We start from the raw sequence: 21559 nt of genomic DNA, 5'->3' as shown, positions 1-21559 counted from the left end.
GGACTGTGTGGGGAATGGGGTGGCCCTGGACCCTGCCTGCATTCACAAGTAGCAGGAAAGGGGCTGGGCCCTGGCGGCGCACCATCGACCCACAGGGACACAGGACCCCTCACCCCTACTTCATGAGCGCCCTGCACTCCCATCAGACTGTGCCAGCCGAGGAAGCCTGTCTGAGAGTGGATGTGGGGCCTGGAGCCGGAAGCCTGGAGGAGCACGTGCCCCAGCCAGGGCCCAGAGAAGGCTGTGAGCGCCGGCTCTGCGCCCGGCTCTGAGCACACGGCTCTGCGCCCGCTCTGTGCACACAGCTCTGCACCCATTCTGTACACACAGCTCTGTGCACATGGGTCTGTGCTCACAGCTCTGTATCTACTCTGTGCACAAGGCTCTGTGCCTGCCTGGGCCCAGAGAAAGCTGTGAGCACAGACTCTGCACCTGGCTGTGTACATGGCTCTGCGCACATGGGTCTGTGCACACGGCTCTGCCCCCGCTCTGTATACACGGCTCTGTGCACACAGTTCTCTGCATCCACTCTGTGCACGTGGCTCTGCGCCCGCTCTGTGCACACGGCTCTGTGCCCACCAGGGCCCAGAGAAGGCTATGAGCGCCCACTCTGTACACGGTGAAACAACCACCTCCAGGGAGAAATGCAAGATTGAGGGAAGAAGGGGCAGGAGAGCAGAAGGGAAATCCCACCAGAAAGAAGTCGGGAGAGATGCACCAGGAAGCTGGGAGTGGAAGTGGACGGGGACAGTGCGGGACTCGCGGTGGACGCGCACTACAGAGGACGACGAGAACAGTAAAACGAAAACAAAGTCAAGAGGCTTGGAGACTCTTCTGCTGGAGGGTGGGGGTGGGGCTGGGCCTGGCGCCAGTCCCACTGCTGGGTGTCCCCCTGCGAGAGGACACGCGTCCACATGGGCTGCTGTTCACGGGTGCTGGATGCGGAACCTCCCAGGGTGCTCGGGCTGATGAGTGGGTAAGCACGACACGTGCAGCCAGACGGACATAGTATTGGCTATAAAAAGGAATGAAAAGGGAGCCTGGGAGGCTCATCAATTAAGTGTCTGATGCTTGATATCAGCTTGGGTCATGATCTCATGATTCGTGGGATCAAGCCCCACGTGGGGTTCTGTGATGACAACATAGAGCCTGCTCAGGAATCTCTCTCTCTCTCTCTCTCTCCCCCCCCCGCCCCCGGCCCCCCCCTTCCCCACTCAAGTGTGCACATGCACTCTCTCTCTCTCATAAATAAACTTAAAACAAAAAAGGACTGAAGCACTGACAAATGCTCCCACGTGGACAAACCAAGAGGAAGAAGGCCACGTGCCCTATGATTCCATCACGTGAACCGTGGCAATGGCCAAGCCCAAGGCCGAGCACAGACCACCGGCTTCTCTGCGGCAGCGTCCGCAGATGCTGGCACCACTCACAGACACGTCAGGGGGAGCGAGCGTCTCAGATTTTGTAGCGGCCACAGGTGTGTCTGACAAGGCCACTCTCGCCACACGTGGGCATCTGGAGTCACTGGTCCACTGAGATGTGCTTTAAGGCTAAGACACACACCGGATTTCAAAAACCCAACGCAACAAGGACTTCAGACACCTCGGTAACTTTCAGGTTCTGATGGTTACATGTTAAAATAACATTTCGGATGATATTGGCTTAAATAAAATACATCACTGAAGTTCACTTCATCTGTTTCTCTTTACCTTTTTATTTTTATTTTTAAGTAGGTTCCAGGCCCAACATGGGGCTTGAACTCACAGCCCCGAGATCAGGCGGCCGTCTCTTTACCTTCTTAATGTTGCTACAGGACAACTTCAAACCGTGTCTGAGCTCATGGCGAGCTCCTGTTGGATGGCACTCCGATGAGCAGTGTCTACACTACCTCTCAGGGATCTCTGCTGCAGTGAGTTCTCTGAGGTACCACCACAGGACAGCCTTGGCCAGGAGGCCACGGGGAAGAGATGGCAAAGGGGTTCCCAGCAAGTCCTGGAAGTGTCCCACAGGAGAACCAGTACGGGTGCTGGTCCCGGGGGTGGCCGCCCTGACCACCGAGCAGCGACGTCACGGAGGCGGGCAAACCAAGCTCTGAAAACAAACCACCGCAAGAACACCACAAAAAATAAGGCAGAACTAACGCCACACACAACTGAACTCACCTATGAAAAAGAAAAGCTTTTCACACTGGATCACAGAGCAAAACCTTGAACTCTTGCTGCAAACGAGAGATACGCCAGAGTTGTTCAGAGAGGCACTTCAGGGCCGGGCAAAGGCGGGCCAAAGGGACCAGCAAGCGTCGTGCTCCTAGGATGAGGGAGCATGAACTTCAAGCCAAGATGCATTAAACCAGACAGAGTGTGGCTCCCGGAACGCTCAGGGTGTGGTCCCGGCAGAGTCCCGGCAGGCAGGAAGAGCGGCAAGCCAGCAGCAGCCGTCAGGGAGCATTCTGCTCGCAGGAAGACACTGCCGGGAACCTGTCTCGCCTGTGCGGGTGAGCAGCACGCTCACGGAGGGCACGCTCACCTGTGCGATGAGCAGCACGCACACGGAGGGCACGCTCGCCTGTGCAGGTGAGCAGCACGTGCACGGAGGGCACACTCGCCTGTGCGATGAGCAGCACACGCACGGAGGGCACGCTCGCCTGTGCAATGAGCAGCACGCGCATGGAGGGCACGCTCGCCTGTGCAGGTGAGCAGCACGCGCACGGAGGGCACGCTCGCCTGTGCGATGAGCAGCACGCACACAGAGGGCACGCTCGCCTGTGCAGGTGAGCAGCACGCGCATGGAGGGCACGCTCGCCTGTGCGATGAGCAGCACGCGCACGGAGGGCACACGAGATACGACTCGAGAGCTAGTCCTGGCCGAGGGACACTGCTCTGCGCCTGAGGCTGGAGAAGCTTCTCTCCGAGACGGATGGCGGCTGGCCTGTAAGGGGTCAGGGAAAACCTGCCTCAGGAAGGAGAGAGGGTCCCACGTGGTCTGATCACAGTGCAGCTCCACCAGAAATGAAAACGTGATCAGATTTCCCTCAGAAATGCTTTGCCACCAAAGAGAAGCCAGAGCACGTACATAATCCACATCTCCACCTGCATGAAATTCTAGAAGAGGTAAACGGGCCTGGGGTGGGGGATGGGGCAGGAGGGTGTGGAGATCTGGGGACTCTGGACGGGGCGCCGTCACACAGGAGTCACAGAGGGACACCAGAAGGCTGTTTTACTTATAGTAATTGTACCTCCATGAAAACATTCAGACGTGAAACTTCCACAAAGCAAACAAACGCAAGAAAGAAAAACAAAAATCTGAGCCCGGAACGCCTTCCCAGGACCTGTTTCCTGTGTCGCCACAGCACAGGGCCCTGGGTGGCCAGGTGACATCGGCCTCAGCTGGCACTTCAGGGGCAGCCCAGCCTTGCAGGGCCTCGGGTTTGCGCTGACTGAATGCCGCACATAGGAGACAGTCTTCTCTTGCAGATCTTTTGGTATTTTAAGAAAATCCAGAAGTACTGATCTGGCAGTAAAATACCTCAATTTCTAAAGATGCATTTGAATTACAACAATGGCAGATCACAGTGTGAGGTGTGGTTCAGTGGTCAGGGCCCAGGCATGTGCACGTCCTCCCCCCACCCCTGCAGGGGTCTGGGGTCTGCTGGGCCTCCCCCCCAGCACGTGCTGGCCGCCGAGCCACTGAAGGCGATCCTCGGCAGATCTGGGGACTTTCTGCACCAGGCAAGACAGGTGTCTGTACAAGCAATTCCAACAAAATAACACAAGAAGGAGGGGCGGGAGGGGCGGGAGGGAGAGGGAGACAGAGGGAGGGAGGGAGGAAGAGACAAGACAGGAACAGCACACAGGTGGAAAAGGTGCTCTGGTATCTTGTGAAGGACAGGGGACAGGAGACTGTGGCCACTCACCTGACTAGCACATGCAGAGCCTGGCCCAACCTGGCAGGCCCGGACCGTACCCTCTCTTATCTCTGGGGTGCCGAGGCAGGGCCTGGGGACAAGACAGCAGGCCCCGGGTTGTCTGCTAGCACGGGTCCAGCCCATTCCCTCTTTCCTTGGGGGTGACGGCCACAGGCCAGATCTGAGTGCAGGCGCTGTTCTGTGGGGGCTCAGGCAGGGGACAGGGGACCGGAGGGGAGGGGCTGGAGTATGTGACTACGGCTGGGTGAGGTGACACAGGGGGACAGTCTGCCCAGGGTGGGGACCAAGGAGGTGGCTGAGGGGCCTCAGACTAGAAGCCCGGAGGACAGAGTCTCCAGAACCACAACAGGGGAAGAGGGAGGTAGGTCAGTAAAGTGAGGAGAAGAGAGGTAGGTGGGTGGTGTGGGTCAGGGGGCAAGTCCAGCAGGGGCCGGGGTCCCAGGCTGGCAGCCTGGAGGGGGGTCGGAGCCATGGGTGGACACCACCCCAGGACAGGTCAGAATCCCCAGAGGGGTGGGCTCAGCAGGGTCACAATCCCGGGTCCCCGGGTGAGAGGGTGTCTCAGGGAGCAAGTGGGAGAGAGAGCTGAGGGCCTAACTTCTGCCTCCAACCAGTTCTGTCTGAACTCCTTCAGTGGACTTAGCGGTGGCGGGAGGGTGCACACTGGGTCACTTGGAGGTGCCCTGGAGGTCCGTATGGGAGGCTTGGCGAGCCCCTGGGGAAACAAGACTCACTTCAGACACCAGCTGTTTCTGAGGCCCACATAGCTCACGTCTGATGGACCTGCAGATGGTTACTTGGGAGTGTCACCCTCAAGCGGAAGGGAAATGGCGTTCCTTTAGCAGCGCAAAGATTCTAGAATGACTCTTAAAACTCTGAAATAGCATTTTGAGTAGCGAAAGTGAGCACCTGCGTGGAAGGTGCGTGCTATTAAGTCAGTGTCAGGAGGCTCTCGGCCGCCTCGCCCAGGGTTAATGACTGGCGCACACGTCTGCCTAGCATCTCGTCCCACGAGGCATGGAACTCTGCCACGGACAGCCTCCCGGGGGAGAAGCACTTCCAATCTAGTTCTCTTGGCTTGCTGGCAGTTTGCTCTCAGCTGCGATGAGCTATAATCGAAGAGGGGTGGTGGGGCGGGCGGTAACCCCTCAGCGAAGGCAGGTGGATTCTACGCCTCCTCCAGGCCCAACGCCGGCCAGCACGGGGTGAGCCAGATTCCCCAGGACCCCGCACCCCTGCCCACAGCCCCGCAGCCCCAGGGTCTCCTCTCGTGTTCAATGGAGCGTTGCAGGGAACAATCAACAGGAAAATTCTAAGATCCAAATGTCAAGTTACGTGAAATACGTCAACAGTTGTCCAACCACATTCTTAAGGTTGGTGTACTTTACTATGTGTAAATCATACTTCATTAGAAAAATGAAAGTAAAATAAACTTGAAAGTCAAAGAAATAAGCATAAAAAGTAAGGGATTCAAGCCTATTTGCTAACCTCTTCAAGTAAATCAGACCGGCTTTTAGTTGCATTCTTTTCTTATTTCTTTTATTAAAACCTTAACCAAAATGCAAAAACAAAAATTTAAATTTTCTCCAAGAAATTTAAATTTTCGTTTGTTGGCCCAAGACAGCGAAAGCAGGCTTACCCATCACTAAGTTTTCTGAACTCCAGACACCGTCAAGGTTCTTCAAGGTTGTTCTCTGCCAATTGACGGAAACGTGTGCACCTGGCTACTAGCAGCTTGGCAGGAAGGGAGTGCCGAGCTGAAGGGTGCATTCTGGGAAGTGTAGTTCCACCCGGGAGAGGCTGCCTCAGAAGACCGGGAGGACAAGGGCACCCGGAGGTAACAGAACCTGGGATCTGGGGGGGGTCACGTGCGAGTTTAAGAAGGTGGGACAGGCCAGGGAGACCCGTCTGTTTTACAGGGGAGGCAGGCGGAGCCAAGCACGTGGCAAAAACCTCCTGGAACAGTCGCCTGGAAACTCCTGACGCGTCCCTTTGTATCTGTCTCCCAGACGGCTGCTGGCTGCTCATCTTGGCTCTGAAGTGGGTGCTCAGACTGCTGTGTCTCCTGCCAAAGGTGACAGCGGACAGGCCCAAGACCCCAGTGACAGGAAATGAGCAGACACACTGGCTGGGGACAGACTCCTTCCAGGCGCCTCCCAGCCTCACACTGCTCTGTGTTAGCAACAACTGTGTTTCCGACACTGGTCACAGAGCACAAGACGGAGACAGCCCAGGCTGCCGTCGCCTGGCTGGCCGTTCTGGGCGGAGCAGATACTGGTGCCGCTGGTGACCGCTTGTGTTCCCCCTGCTCAGTGCACCGGGGAAGCTGCTGTTTTAAGATGATAGCAAGGCCCTCGCTTTGTTACCCATGAAATGAAAAGGTGTGTATGCACACAAGGAAAAAAGAAATGACAGGAAACAGGGCAAATGTTTCTGTAAAATACAAGACACAAAAGGAAACCAAGTAATTACTATCCGCAAATATTGTGCTTGGTTACCTCGTTAACTCAAGAATCTCAACGGAAAAGCCAAGAGAATAAGTGAATTTGATAAGATGGTTAGTTTTGAAAGTCAGTAGCTTTCCTACACGTTAACAATAACCAAATAACAGAGAAGGGGGTTTTGTGGTTGAACTCTGACCCGTAAGGCGCTCAGAAGCCCTAATTCCTGTCTTTACAACAAGAAAAACATGGAACCAAGTGAAAACCAGTGACTCTGCCTGGACCCACCAGGAAGTGAGGTCCCATGTCTCCCAGAACTTGGAGGGACGTCCTCGCCCAGGGCAGACGGGAGCTGACGCCGGAGGGCAAGTGGGCAGGAGGCCGGAGCGAGCGCAGATGAGCAGAGAGAGTCTCCGGGGGGCCCCACGCTCCCATGGGTCTCACTTCCAGGAACTCACCAAGTTCTCACCATGAGAAGCTAAGAAAAAGAATCCCCTGGTCTCTCTCAGGCAGCAGGAGGGGAGGGAAGGTTGTGAACGCAGCTCAGAGCATGCCCAGAACAAAGGGCTATTGCGCAGTATAATGCCAGCTGAGCTGCACTCTGTGTGGGGACAGGGCTTTCCCCCACAGCCTTCCCTCCCCGCTCCAGGAGGACAAGAACAGGAAGGCTCCCAGAAACACAGAAGGCCAGACCCCACAGAAAGCTGACTGCAGTGGCCCCCGGCCCCACGCCCTCCTCGGGGCTCCAGGAGGTGAGAGCATCAGAGCAGAAAGCCGCAGGTGCAGGGGCTGGGCTGGGGTCCGGGAGGCACCCAGGACGACAGCGGAGATAGAGTGCAAAGACAGCGGCAGGACCTGAGCCTGCTGCAGCCGCAGGATTTCAGACACAACCCACCGGCCAGGCAGGCCGACCTGGTGGCTTGGGTTCCGTTACCCGTTGCCCCACGTCCCTCTCTCAGAACGGTTAGACGCCATGCTAACAGGCAAGAAAAGACTCCATCTGAGGAGACAACATCAGAACCTGACCCGATACGGCCGAGGTTCTGGAATCCTCAGACTCGGAATTTAAAGTAACTAGGATTCATCTGCTCAGGGTTCTAGAAGTAAGAACAGACAACGTGTGTGAACTGAGAGGCCCTGTAAGTGGAGAGGGCGCAGACGAGAGTCCGGAGAGGCTGCGCGTCCGAACACGGTGACAGGCGTGAAGGCTGTGGCACCAGAGGTTGAGGAGAGAGCCAGCGAGCTGGAAGGCAGTCAGCAGAAGCGCCCGGCAGTGAGATGCAAACAACAGAATGCACAGAGCACTGGAGGGCTGGGGACAATTACAAAAGGGGTGTGTATGCGTAACGGAAATGACAGGAGGGGCACAAGGAGAAGGTAGAAGAAATACATGAAGTAGCAGCTGAGAAGTTTTCAAAATTAATGAGACACCAAACCACAGATCCAGGTAGCTCAGAGGACACCAATCACGATAAATAGCAAAAAAATCTACATCTGTGCTTTTCATATCCAAACTGCAGAAAACCAAGGGTGGAGAGTGTTGAAAGAAGGCAAAGAATTCTTACCTGTAGAACAAGTGGGTAAGAACCACAGCTGGCATCTAATGTAAGCGAAGGAGAGTAGGATTTCACACCCAGACACTCCTTCAGATTCAGTGCTGAGGTTAGTTGGGATTAAAATGAAAACTTAAAAGAAAAAAGAAAGAAAAAGAAACCATCCTTCAAAACTAAAGAACTAGGGCGCCTGGGGGGCTTAGTCGGTTAAGCATCTGACTTTGGCTCAGGTCATGATCTCGCAGCTCGTGAGTTCGAGCCCCATGTCAGGCTCTGTGCTGGAGCTGCTTCGGGTTCTGTGTCTCCCTCTCTCTCTGCCCCTCCCCTGCTTGCACTCACTCTCTCTCAAAAAAAAAAAAAAAAGAAAAAGAAAAAAGTAAGAGAAAAGTAAAGAAGAACTAAAGACAAAAACTTTTTTGAACAAAACTGGAGGGACCCCTTGGTAGACATGCCCTATAAGAAATACTAGTCCTTCGGGGAGAACAATGAATGGGTTGGAAACGGAATCTATATATAGAAGATCACTGGGGAAGGAATGCATGGAAGTAAGATAACACCTTTCCTCTTTCTTAATTCACCAACAGATCAATGTGTTCAGATCAATGACAGTGATCACAGCACACATGTGGGGGATGACGGTGGGGAGGCATCAGGGGTGCCCGGCTCTCAGGCGTCTGTGCTACTGGGGAAGCAGCAACATGTGAAAGTGGATGCACATGAGTTTTAAACGTGGAGCCAAAACTCCAGCGCAGCCACGAGCCAAGTTTCAGCAAGAAGATAAATATGCCGAGGAAGGGAGAAAATGAAATCACACAAGACACTCACCCAAACCCAGAGAAGGCGGAAAAGGACGGGAACAGCAACAGAAAGCGGACACAAACACGAGCGGTGTTAGTCCAACCGCAGCAAGAATCACTTTAAATGTGAATGGGAGGGAGAAGATTGTCCGAATCGACTAAAAAAGACCCAACTATATGTTGGCTGTAAGAAACCCACTTTAAATATAGAGACATAGATCCAAAGTAAAGGGACAGGGAAAGGCCTATCCCACTGACACAAGTCAACGGAAAGCTGGAAGAGCTATGCTCACTTCAGAACGAAGCAGACATCAGGACCAGAAAAATGATCAGTGACAAAGAGGAACACTACATACTAACAAAGGTGTCAATACTCTTAGAAGACACCTCTAACAACGGAGCACTGTAACACACGAGACAAACGCACAGACCTGCAGCAGGAAGCAGACAACCCCGCTACTACGGCGGGAGGCTTCGGCACTCCCGCCAGAAACGCACGCACCCAGCAGCAGCAGAAAATCAGGAAGGACTCGGCCCAACTCAAGGGCAGCATCGGTCAGTGGGATGTCCTGACGTCCATGGGCTACCATGACAGGTACTTTCACAGGTCAGTCTGATGGGGCTAAGAGACGCCCAGAGAGCTGGGTGTGCTGTGCGGGTGTTTCCGGACGACAGGAGCGTGTGAACCGAGTAAAGCTGAGGGCCCTCCATTATGTGGATGGGCACCGAAGGCCAGACCAGAGCAAAAAGGCAGAGGGAAGGTGACTTTGCAGTTAGCGCCAAGAGGTCTGTGGTCCCGGGGCATCAGCGCTGGTCCCGGACTCACCCTTTCCTCCATCCCTCCATCCCCCAACAGCTCTCAAGCCTTTGGACAGGCTTTCCCGTTTCTCCAATTTGTCACTCATCACCGTGGGAGCCGATGCCTGTAACCAATGCCCTGTCATATGTGCACATGTATGCACCCTGTGGGCCCTGCGTCTTGGGAGAGCCCTAACAACGTGCCACCCAACAATAGAACTCACTCTCCCCTGCTCACGTGGGACACGCACCCACACAGACCACCTTCTGTGGTCCAGAAAGCATATCTTAACAAATGTAACAGTCTAGAAATCGTACAAGGTGTGCTCTGAGACCGCAGTGGAATACAACTGGAAATCAGTAACTTGAAAGATACTTGAAAAATCCCCAAATATTTGTAGATTAACCAAGACACTTCGAAGTAACAAGTGAGTCAAGAAAGAGGCCTCAAGAGAAATTTTAAAAAAGCATTTCAAGTAAATAGAATAAAATACATACCTTATCGAATTCTGTGCGGTACAGTAAAAGCAATCTTTGGATTTATAGCACTGAATGAGTATATTTAGAAAAGAATAAAGATCTAAACTTAATAATCTAAGTTTTCACCTTAGGAGAGTAGGAACAATTTCAACAATTAAGTTGAAAGCAAGCAGAAAAAAAATAAAATCAGAGCAGAAACCAATGAAATTGAAAACACGAAAACAATAAAGACAATAAAATCAACAACATCAAAGGTTTTTTAGAAGCTCAGTAACACTGAAAAACATCTAGCCCAGTTAACTATGAACAGAGACAGAAAAAGAAGACATAAAATGTCAATATTATAAATAGAAGGTGGCCATCACTACCAATCCTCTGAACATGAAAAGGTCGATCAGGGATACTGCGAACAGCTTTATGTCCACGGATTTTATAACTTAGGTGAAATGGACCCATTCCTTGAAAGCACATACTGTCAAACTTCACAAAGAGAACTAATAAATCTGAACAGGCTTACATCCATCAAAGAAATTGATTCAATAATGAATAACCTTCTGAAACAAAGCCCCAGGCCTAGATGGGCGTATCAATGAATTCCACCACAGAATTAAGGAGACAGCACACCAATTCTGTGCAATGTCTTACAGAAGGTAGAAGCAGAGTGTCACCTCGTTCTGTGAGGTGAGCATCACCCTGATCCCTGATGCCAACACCAGACAAAGACACATAAGAAAACTACAGACAAGTAACCCTCATGAACACAGATGCAAAAAATCTTTAAACAAGCATTTGTTTAAAGGACAATGAATCCAAAACTATAAATAAGTTATACCCCATGACAGTGGGTTTATTCGAGGTACGTAAGGCTGGTTAAGCACCGTACAATCCATTAATGTAACGCAGCACACCAGAAGGCTAGAAAAGAGCTCACCCCATGATGATCTCAACAGACGCAAAGTGTTTTTACAATATCCAACACCCATTTCTGATAAAAGTTCTATTCAATAAACTAGGAATAAAGGGGAACTTCCTAACTTAATAAAGAACACCATTAACAAGATCCTACAGCTAACCTCGTACTTAATGGTGAGAAACTCAAAAGCTTTCCTGCTGAGATCAGCACCGCGCATAGTCAGCGTTGTATCAGAAGCCCTACTTGGTGCAATAAAAAAAAAGAAAGAAAAGGTCTACAGATTGGGAAAGAAAAAGTAAAACCATCTCTGTTTGCAGATCACATGATTGTCCATGTAGAAAATCTCAGAGAATTCACAAAAAAAACCTCATGGAATTAGTAAGCAGCAAGGTTGCAGGATACAAGGTTAACATGTAAAAGTCAACTGTTTTCCTACACACCAGCAGAACAAACAAACAAACAAACGAAAAACCTGGAATATGAAACTCTGATGAAAAAAAGAAAAGTCTTAAATAAATGGATAGATTTTCTATATTGATACACAAAAAGACTCAGTATTGTTAAGATGTCAATTCTTCCCAAATTGATCTATAGATTCAACATAATCCCACTATCAAAATCCCAGCAAGATATTTGGTGGAAATCAACCAGCTAATTCTCTAGTTTATATGGAAGTCAAAGACCCAGAGCAGCCAACACAGCACTCACGGAGAAGAATAAAGTTGGAGAACTCACAGTCCCCTTTTATGGAGAACTCACAGTCCCCTTTTAAGACTTACTAAAAACTGCAGTAACCACTACAGCACAGTATTGACAGAACAACAGATACACAGATCAACGGGACACAACAGGCTCCAGAGACAGTCACACACAGGGGGGTGCCTGGCTGGCTCAATCGGAAGAGCATGTGACTCTTGTTCACAGGGTCCTGAGTTCAAGCCCTGTGTTGTGTGTAGAAATTACTTATATTAAAAAAAAAATAGATTCACACAAATTCATGCATCTGATTTTTTACAAAAGAACAAAGGCAACTAGATGGAGAATAGAGTCTTCTGGACAAGCGGTGCTGGAACCGGACAGCCACATAAACACAGATAAATGGAAACACATCCTCTGTTCATTGGAGGCTTAATATTGTTACAGTGTTGATATTGCTCAAACAAAGTTACAGATTCAATGCAATCCCTACCAACACCCCAAGGACATTGTCTAAAGAGAGAGAATTCACTGGAATCTCAGGGACCCAGAAGAGCCAAATAGTCCTGGAGAAGAACAAATCTGGAGGCACCACACTTCCTTATTTCCACGCTTACTACAAGGCCAGTAATAAAACAGTGTGGTACGAGCATAAAGACAAACATATAAACCAATGGGACAGAGAGAATCCAGAAATAAACCTTGTATATGCACGGTCAACTGATTTTTGACGAGGTGCCACGACCATTCAATGGAGAAAGAACGTTTTCAATAAATGGTGATGTGAAAACTGGATGTCCTCATTCAAAAGAACTAAGTTGGATCCTTATGCCATAAACAAAAATTCACTCAAAACAGACCAGGACCTACCTAACTGTAAGACCTAAAACAATAAAACTCTTACAAGAAAACAGCACAAAAGCTTCATGACCATGGACTTGGCAATGGTTTCTTGGATACGACACTAAAGGCACAGGTAATAAAAGAAAGAAACAGAAAATATGACTTCATAAAAATTAAAAAAACGCATGTACATCAAAAGGCACTAGCATAGAATAAAAGGGTGCCCCACAGAAGAGGAGAAAATATTTACGAATCATATTTCTGATTAGAGATTGAGGTCCATGATGTACAGAGAAGTCTTAAAACTCAGCAATGGGGAGGGGCGCCTGGGTGGCTCAGTCGGTTAAGCGTTTGACTTTGGCTCAGGTCATGATCTCATGGTTCATGGGTTCAAGCCCTGCATCGGGCTCTGTGCTGACAGCTCGGAGCCTGGAGCCTGTTTCAGAGTCTGTGTCTCCCTCTCTCTCTCTGACCCTCCCGTACTCATGCTGCCTCTATCTCTCTCTCAAAAAGAAATAAAACATTTAAAAAAATTAATACCCCCCCCTACAAAACTCAGCAAAGGGGAAAGCGAACAACCAGACTCAAAAATGAGCAAACAAGACTTTTCTCCAAGATACATACAAGTGGCCAATGAGATGCTGAGCACCACCGATCACCAGGGCAATGCCAAGGAAGGCCACGATGAGCTCCCACCTCAGACCCCCTAGGACTGCTGGGATTGAGAAAACACAAGACAGCAAGTGTTGACGCGGATGCAGAGTCTGGAGCCTGTGCTCCGTGGGTGGGGATGCACACTGTTACAGTTGGCATGGAACACAGTCAGAAAACAATATGGGAGCTGCTCAAAAGAAGCAAACACAGAATTACCACGTGATGCAGCAATCCCACTTCTGGGCGCGCTCAGAACTGCAAGTAGGGTCTCGGAGAGACATCGCGCCCAGCAGCATCAGTCACAACAGTGAGAACGTGCAAGCTCCCGCGTCCACTGACAGACGAATGCGTGAGCAAGATAGGGTCCATCCACGCCGTGCGGCAGTGGTCATGATCTCACAGTCAGGCTCTGCGCTGACAGCACAGAACCCGCTTGGGATTCTCTCTCTTCCTCTCTCTGCCCTCACCTGCTTGTGCTTGCTCTCATTTTTGGCGATTCAGCTCCAAAAGGCAGCAAATTCCACACGTGCTACAACGACACGACACGTTCAAAGCAACATGCCAGGCTCCTCTTGCAGGAGGCGAGCCTTCAGCATCACACGGCAGACAGAACTGGGGCTGCCGCGCTGAAGGGAGAGGAGATGGGACAGTCACACTTTCACATGTGCCAACCTTCAGACTAACATGAGTTCTGGGGATGGACGGTGCTGGCCGCACAACGAGGAGAACATATTTAACGCCCTTGAACTCCACACCTAAAAACACTTAGGATCGTAAATTGTTGCCATGTACATATGCATTTTTAAGTTGATTTATTTACTTAGAGAGCGAGCGAGCACAAGCGAGGGCAGAGAGAGGGAGAGAGAGAATCCCAAGCGGGTTCTGTGCTGTCAGCACAGAGCCCGACTGTGAGATCATGACCTGAGCCTAAATCAGGGGCCCAACACCCCACTAACTGAGCTACCCGGAGCCCCTTGTTGTGTATATTTTAAGTCAATGTAAAAAAAACGCAAGACAATGACAATCAAACCACAAAGAGAGAAACCCCGAGCATTTGTATGTATGTATTGCTAGGTGAAAGAAGCCACCTTGAAGAGCTGTACCCACTATCCCACAGCATCTGTGTACTCCAGCTACGGAACACGCTGGAAAAGCCACAACTACAGACACACCATGAAGTCTGGGGCTCGGAAGGGAAGAGGGGACCATGGACCGCAGGGATCTGAAGGCACCTCTTCTGCACGGTTCTGCATCGGTGCACACGCGACATTACCACTGGGCCCATTCATCAAGACCTGAGGGGCGTCTGGGTGGCTCAGGGCTCACTCAGGCCACGATCTCACGGTTCAGGAGTTCGAGCCCCGCGTCAGGCTTTGTGCTGACAATACAGCAGAGCCTGCTTGGGATTCTCTCTCTGCCCCTCCCTGACTCGTGCTTTCTCTCCCTCCCTCTCTCAAAATTAAAAAAAAAAAAAAAATGCAAGTACAAGACAGTAAACCTTGATGTAAACGATGGTCTTCACTGGCAGTAAGGTACCGATGTTGTTCCTGCCTGGTGAGGGCGGGACGGCTGGGCTAACAGAAGTCCTCTCTTAGGAAGGAAACAACAGGGGCCCCGGAGCAAGAGGAAGGAGGACCAGGGGCGCCTGGGTGGCTCAGTCGGTTAAGCGTCCGACTTGAGCTCAGNGGGGGACCCCTCCCTGCGGACGCCCTGTGAAGCCAGTCAGCACCAGCTTCCTCCAGGGCAAGGCTCTGAACCTGGAGCCTGCAGACCCTGGGCCCAGCTCCTCTGCTGGAGGGAACCTGTCCAAAAATAAAGGGATTGGCTAAAGACGGGATAAACACGCGTATAGCCCCTTCAACATAAAATTCCCAAAAAGTTTCCTTCATTGATCAACAAATTCATGACCGCCTGGGAGGGAAACCATTAAAAGAGAAGATATTTTGAGTGGGGGGCCCCAGGCGGCGCTTGGAGACGAAGCCAGGGTGCCTGCGCCCCCCCAACACCTCTTTCACCTCCCCCTCCCCTCCCCAGTGAGCCGGTGACCAGCCCCACCCCCCAGGGAGCAGCCGACAGAGGTGCAGGGATTCCCTGTCCGGGCACCTCCTCAGGGGCCCATGACGCCTGCTCTCCATCCTGCCCACGGGCAGCACGGACACCTGCTTACTGGTCCCCACTGCACAAATAAAACGCTCCCCTGGAGCCATGCCCCCCTGGGTGTCTGCCCACGGTCTGCTCCTTCGCCACCAACCCCTCACAGTGCCCCGCGCTGCCCCTTCCACTGCTCCAGGCCCAGCTCTGTTCAGCCGCTCCAAGGACGCCACGGTCACCAGTGACCCCATGTGGCTGAGCCCAGCCGTCTCGTCCCCATTCTGATCACAGCTGGGTCCAGCCCAGCTGTGCACCCCCAAGTCCCCTCAAGGCTGTCGTGAACCCACGCTCCCTCTTTCACTCTCCTTTCCAGAGCCTTCTTTAGCCGCACCTCCACCGACAGCCTGCTCGGGGGCTGGGCTTCCCCAGCTTCTCCAGGAAACCTCCTCTATTCCCGTGGCTTTAAAGACCCCGGACCTCATCCCAATACTACACACACGCACACTTGCATGCGCGCACACATGCCTGCCACACACACGCATGCACAGGCGTGAGCGCGCGCACACACACACACACAACTCGAAGAGGACAGGTGCTGACTCCCTGGCAGCAGCATCTCAAGCTCCACCCCTCTCAAAACTTTACTGTGGTAGGACTTAAAAAAAATCATTAAATCCTTCCCGAAAGGAAGAAACGCTTGCATACAACAAATGGTGGTGAGTGAAGTAACCTATCAGGTGTGTACTCACACCCAGTAACAGCCCCAGACAGGAGAGCTGAGCGCGGAGCAAGGATCACACCTCATGCCGGCCAGGCCTGGGCAGGGGGGCGGGGCGGCAGTGGAGGAGTAGGGCTGCAGGACCCGGGCCCCTCAGCTCTGCGCGCTCCTGGAAGATGGGCTTCAACAGTTATTTTTAAAAGCTGAAAGACACCCACTGGAAGGGCAGCAGCAACGAGAAAGCCTAACAGACTAAAAATACAACAGCAGGCACAGGCTCCAACTTCTGCATAATTACAATCATACATGGATTAAATTACTCTATAGGAAGCAAAGGCAGGATGCCTGAGTGGCTCAGTCGGCTCAGGTCAGGATCTCACGGTTTGTGGGTTCGAGCCCCGCGTCGGGCTCTGTGCGGACGGCTCGAAGCCTGGAGCTGCTTCGGATGCTGTGTCTCCCTCCCTCTTTCTGCCCCTCCCCTGCCTACACTCTGTTTCTCCTTCTCTCTCTCTCAAAAATAAATAAACATTAAGAAAAATTTATTTAAAAATTCAAAAACTCTCATAGCTAAAAGATAGAGGGACGTAAAAAGATTTGAGAAGTACACAGATGAAGAATACTTGAATTAGGACAGAACAGGGCGCTCTGCGTGGGTGTCAGGCTCACTCAGGCGTCTCACGTAGGGCACGGGGTGCACGCCAGCACCGAGCAGACACACAGGAGGGATGGGCACGTCACCCCTCTGTCCCCAAGATCAAGGGGCTCAGCGAGTCCGGGCACAGACCCGTTGACGGACAAGCTAGACTGTACCCCACGGGGAGGACTCTTCCCAAACCACAGCCAAACAGTCACAACAAGCCCAACAAGCTGCATGTGAAGCGACAATGAAATCCCGAAAGAGGCCAAAACTCAGGTATCACTGGACCTTAGAGCAATAAAGTTTAACATAATCACAAAGAAGGGGGGGCTGGGTGAAGAGGTGAAGGGGACCGACAGGACACTCATCCTGACACGCTGAGAAAGGACTCCACTTCTGAGCCGCTATGTGGTGCATCTGAAGCTCATGTAACTCCGTATGTCAACCACACGCGGGAATTAAAAAAACTTACATTTTTAAAGAAAGAAAGGAATGGAATATTTAAAACAGCCAAACAACAACAAAATTAGCTCCCCTCCCCCAACTTGAAAAATGTCAATGCCCTTCTAAATGACTCACAGAGGAAATAAAGCCTGAAATCAGAAACTGTTTGGAAATGAACAGCAAGGAGCACCCCAGCAACACTCCTGGGGCCGGTGGGACGGACACACCTTCACCTGCAGGCAGCAGGACACACAGCTTCCCTCCAGGAGCCACAACAGCCGAGTGAGCAAGGACAAGAGACCGGGAAACAGGCAGCCTTGCTCAATGGAGCGAAGGAAAGCCCTGTAACAAGGGCTGGACCTTGGGAAGTCTGTCCGGGAGCAGAGGTACCATAAGGTAGTATCAGGTGTGAGAACCCACACAAAGAGCTTTCAAGTGGGTCTGACGCCACGGGAAAGCAAATGGGTGGCCCTGGGGGGGTGGGTGCTGCTCCACCCCAGTGTGTATGTGGGAATGCGCGGGATAGGACTGTTTTCTCGCTTTTTTTCTGTTGTGCATGGCTCTGGCCCTGGGGGTCCAGGAGGGCCCAGCCTGTCACGTTAGGGGCCTCTTCCCCCCTGAAGTGTTCTTTACATTCAGGTCACATGAATAATAAGTAGGAAAATGGTTTCCATGTATATGTAACAGGTAAAAGTTACACTCAAAATGCAGAGAATATCTAGAAGGTAATTTCTATAAGTACTAAGTAGAAAGATAAGGCGTCAAATAGAAATGTAGCCAAGGAACTTACGAAATATATATCCGACCTACCTGTACGGGTGCAAACACATGTATGTAAAAGCATAGATAATAATCTAAAATGACACAAGAGAAATTTTAACAAGTACTAGAAGATGGAAAGTGAGAAATAAGAATTATCACTTCTGAGTTCATTTATTTCCATTATGTGTTAATTTTTAAAAAAACAGACTATATTCTACTTGAATGGATGTTTAAAATTTTAAAGTCATTTTTTTAATATTTGTTTTGGAGAGAGAGAGAGTGAGAGAGAGAGAGAGAGACAGAATTGGAAGCAGCTCCAGGCTCCGAGCTGTCAGCACAGAGCCCAATGTGGGGCTCGAACCCACAGACCATGAGATCATGACATGAGCTGAAGTCAGCAGCTTAACTAACTGAGCCCCCCAGGAGCCTCTAAGATTATTTATTTTGAAAGACAGCATGAGCAGGCGCACTAAAGTAATTATTAATTTTCGAAACGGTTTAACTTCAAGGATATTCCTCAAAACACAAATGGAAAGAAGCTCCCCGCAATTTTAAGAGTCTCCTACAGGGTTTCCAATAGTTTACCGAGCCTACTTTGTTCGGCATGGAGATGTGAACTCGTCTGGAACTGCCTTTCGTGTGAGGGGTGCAGGCGGGGACACCCGCACCCCCTCCCCCCCTTGGGAAGCCACACCCGGGGGGGTTCCGGCTCCCCCAGCGGTCGGAATGCACCCCCCTTCCCATCGGCCGAACCCTCCGGGGCCCTGGTGTCAGGCAAGCTTCTAACCCAAGCACAGCTACCCCGAAGGCCTCCTCCCGGGGCGTGCGGGGGGCGGGGCAGGGGCCGCGAGGCTTGGGTACTGACCGCGGCTCAGGGGCAGCAGGCGGCTCAGGTAGGGGAAGCTCGCTCTGCGCAGCTCGTCCAGCTTCTCCTGCAGCTTGCGCACCTGGCTGTCGGAGCGGCTGACGCGCTGGCGCAGGGTCTTCAGCTCGCCGTTCTTCTTCTCCACCTGCTCCCGCAGGCAGCACACCTGGCTCTTGCTCTGGCGGGACGAGAAGCAGTAGGAGTGCAGCGAGTCGATGAGCCTGCAGGCGCCGGACGCCGACAGGATGACCTCGTTGATGGACATGGGGCTGGCGTCGCTGTGCTCGCTCTGCACGGCCTCCGCCGCTGGCTTAGGGGTGACGTCCGTTGGAGGGGCGGAGGGGCTCTGGGAGGGCTTCTGCGGCGTGGCTGTGAGCGATGAACTCGGGGGGCTCTGGGCCAAGGCCTTGTCGGGCCCCAGGCTGGTCCCGCTGCAGCCGGGCTCCACGTCTCTCTTCAGCCTTTTCCGGTCAACGGGCTCTCGGGGCACAGACGCCCTCTCGCGCGCGTGCTTGGACGAGAAACTGTAGGAGTGGAGCGAGCCAATAAACTTGCAGGCCCCCGACCCTGGCGGGGTAAAGTCATCCACGGAAATGCCGCTCTTGTCCACCAGGCCTCCGTCCGGCGTGGCGGCGCTCTCACCGCCGGCGTCCACCGCAGACGCCTCTGCCTCGCCCTGACTGCCGGCGGCGGGGGTGGCCGGGCCATCGCCCGGAGTTCCTTCCAGGGCCTGCGGCGCCCGCTCCCGACCGGCGGCTTCCTGGGCGGCCCCTGGTGAGCTCTCACCCTGCGGTGCGGCCTGCTTCACCTTCCGGGACCCGGGCTTGGCCATCGGGTTTGCACCTGAGGACGACGACGCACCTGTGGCTCCTTTTCCGTCTGCCCCGCTTGCGTGTCCCCTCAGGCTGCCCGAGGCCTTTCTGGTGTCCTTCCTCCGGGTGCGGCCATGGCCTCCCGTGCCCCTCTTCTTCTCCGGCAGGTGGAAGATGGAGGGGACGGCCGTGGGCTTGAGCAGGCGGTGCTGGTCCTCCAGCCTCTTGGAGAAGCTGTCTTTGGTGAAATGTTCACTACAGAGGAAAGAATACTTGGTGGGGGTCCAGTTGTCCCTCTGAACAGCTTTTAACCACTGGATCAGACGCTTTGAGTCCTTCAGGGGGAACCTGCAGGAAAAGTGACAAACGGATTAGAAAAAAAAAAAAAAGAACTAAATGTCTCCTCCTGCAATCATCAACTGCAAACACCCAACCCCTCATTGACTCTACCCATTTAAAACCTCAGTAAAAACATAAGGGACTCCTTCTCTTTGCAAGTGATCGTGAGATGGACGCCGGCCACAAGGAGCTCACAGTTTGTAGGGCAGAGAAAGGATGCCGGTAACTCCTCCCAGGCTGTAGCGACTGTCCTGTAGGGACATAGAATGCTCGGAGAGATCGCACGGGAGGGCATCCGACAACAGGGAAAGCTCTGGGAAGCCCTGGAAATAGTTTCTAGAAACACACAGAAGAACCACCCTGCTGGTGTGCCTCGGAGGCAGGATGCTGGGCGCTGAAACGAGGATGGCCGGGCTCCTACTTAGGGTCAGGTCTGGCTCTGGCCAGCAGGACGGGAGCGAGGGAGCAGGCGACACCCCAGATGTCCCGCCTGATGCCTGACGCTCACAGCTGGAGCTGGGACTCCAGCTACTGACAGTAGATCCTAAGCTGCAGTTCCGCGTTTCCACTGTATTTCTGCTGCCAGGAGCAAAAGTGCCTTTTAAAGAGCAAACAGCTCCCCGAAAACACTGAGTAAAATACTTAGCAATCATTTCTTCTCATTGTTCTACAGGATCCCTATTTAGAAAAGTTGGACCAAACGCTGCGCTGCGTATGGGCTGGGTGGGTTCTTCCCAAGGCCTTCTCTGCCCCACCTGAGGTCACCTAACCCGCCTGAAGCCACTGGGGACCAGAACCGGGACAAGGCAGACACCAACTCCCCAGGAAGTTTGGTGTGACGCGACTCTCCACACTTCCTCAATGCTTTGTGAACCCATGCCCCCCAGACCCCGATTCCCACACCCTGTGCCCTGTACCAGCGTAGACCACTCAGGATGCCAGCCAAGGATTTGCCTCATTTTTGAAGGCAGTATCAAAACTTGAGGGACACAGGCTCCAAGGAAACTCAAGAGAGCATGGTGGCTGACCTCTAAAACACTGTTACCAGTTCTCTCCATAGACTGTAACAGTTTAAGAAAATAAACCACTGTGAACTCCCAACAAAGCTCCAGGTAACAAACGGCCTTCCAGTCTTTAAAACTTAACCCCTTGTAGCATAAAACAGAAGTATCTACGGGAGGGCTTTCCCGTGAGCAAGTGGGGGCCCGGGAACAGGCGCGTTTCCAGAAGCCCTCAGGAAGAGGGCCGGGTCCGCCGGGAAGAAGGGGTGAGGAGCGCCTGGTGCAGGGCCGGGGAGGGCGAGCCCCTGGCTGCAGAGCGCAGAATGCATCCCCAGGGACGCGCCTGAGCGCGGCAGGGCCACCTCTCGGCGCGACCGCCAGGACCCCGCCGCGGGCAGAGCGTGCGGGCGCGCGTGTCCGTGCTCGAGGTACAACCTGCATCTGCTTGGCCCGGTCCGATCGCCCAGATCAAGGCAGGCTCCTTCGCGGTCGAAAGAACACGAAAGTCACAGCAAACGCAAGAGCACAACTAACCTAAGAGCGTTTCCAGGACACACTGTCTGGAAACAGCGGTGCCAGCCCGAATCAATGGAGCGCAGGGTGGCCGCGGGGTGGGGGTGAGAGAGGGTGGTGGCGGCCGTAAGGTGGGCGCCGGGTGGCCTCCACGTCGGCGCGGGGTGGGTGCCGGGTGGCGGAAGGGCGAAGGGCCGGTGGCCGCAGAGTGGCCGCCCGTGGGCGCCGGAGTGGCCGCGGTGGCCCGAGACGCCCGGCCCAGAGACAGCGGCACGGG

The 21559-nt window shown here is 52.8% G+C and overlaps 1 protein-coding gene across 2 annotated transcripts in view; it reads right to left on the bottom strand.

Moving 5' to 3' along the window:
• Positions 1 to 19536, bottom strand: part of THAP4 (THAP domain containing 4) — a 38415-nt gene extending 18879 nt beyond the window's left edge. The window contains exon 1 of one of the 2 annotated variants that reach the window (XM_077757214.1): positions 18618 to 19536. In XM_077757214.1, the coding sequence (XP_077613340.1) occupies positions 18618 to 19449 (832 nt within the window). In that variant the 5' untranslated portion in view covers positions 19450 to 19536. Of the gene's footprint in view, positions 1 to 5564; positions 5735 to 18617 lie in introns of those variants that run through there. The other variant, XM_077757222.1, reaches the window with a different exon arrangement.
• Positions 19537 to 21559: the final 2023 nt, after the last annotated feature.

Source organism: Crocuta crocuta, unplaced genomic scaffold (genome assembly GCF_008692635.1).
Source record: "Crocuta crocuta isolate KB4526 unplaced genomic scaffold, BGI_CrCroc_1.0 scaffold290, whole genome shotgun sequence".
NCBI lineage: Eukaryota > Metazoa > Chordata > Mammalia > Carnivora > Hyaenidae > Crocuta > Crocuta crocuta.
The sequence above is the reverse complement of the archived record's forward strand: the minus strand, read 5'-3'. Positions and strand labels throughout refer to the sequence as shown.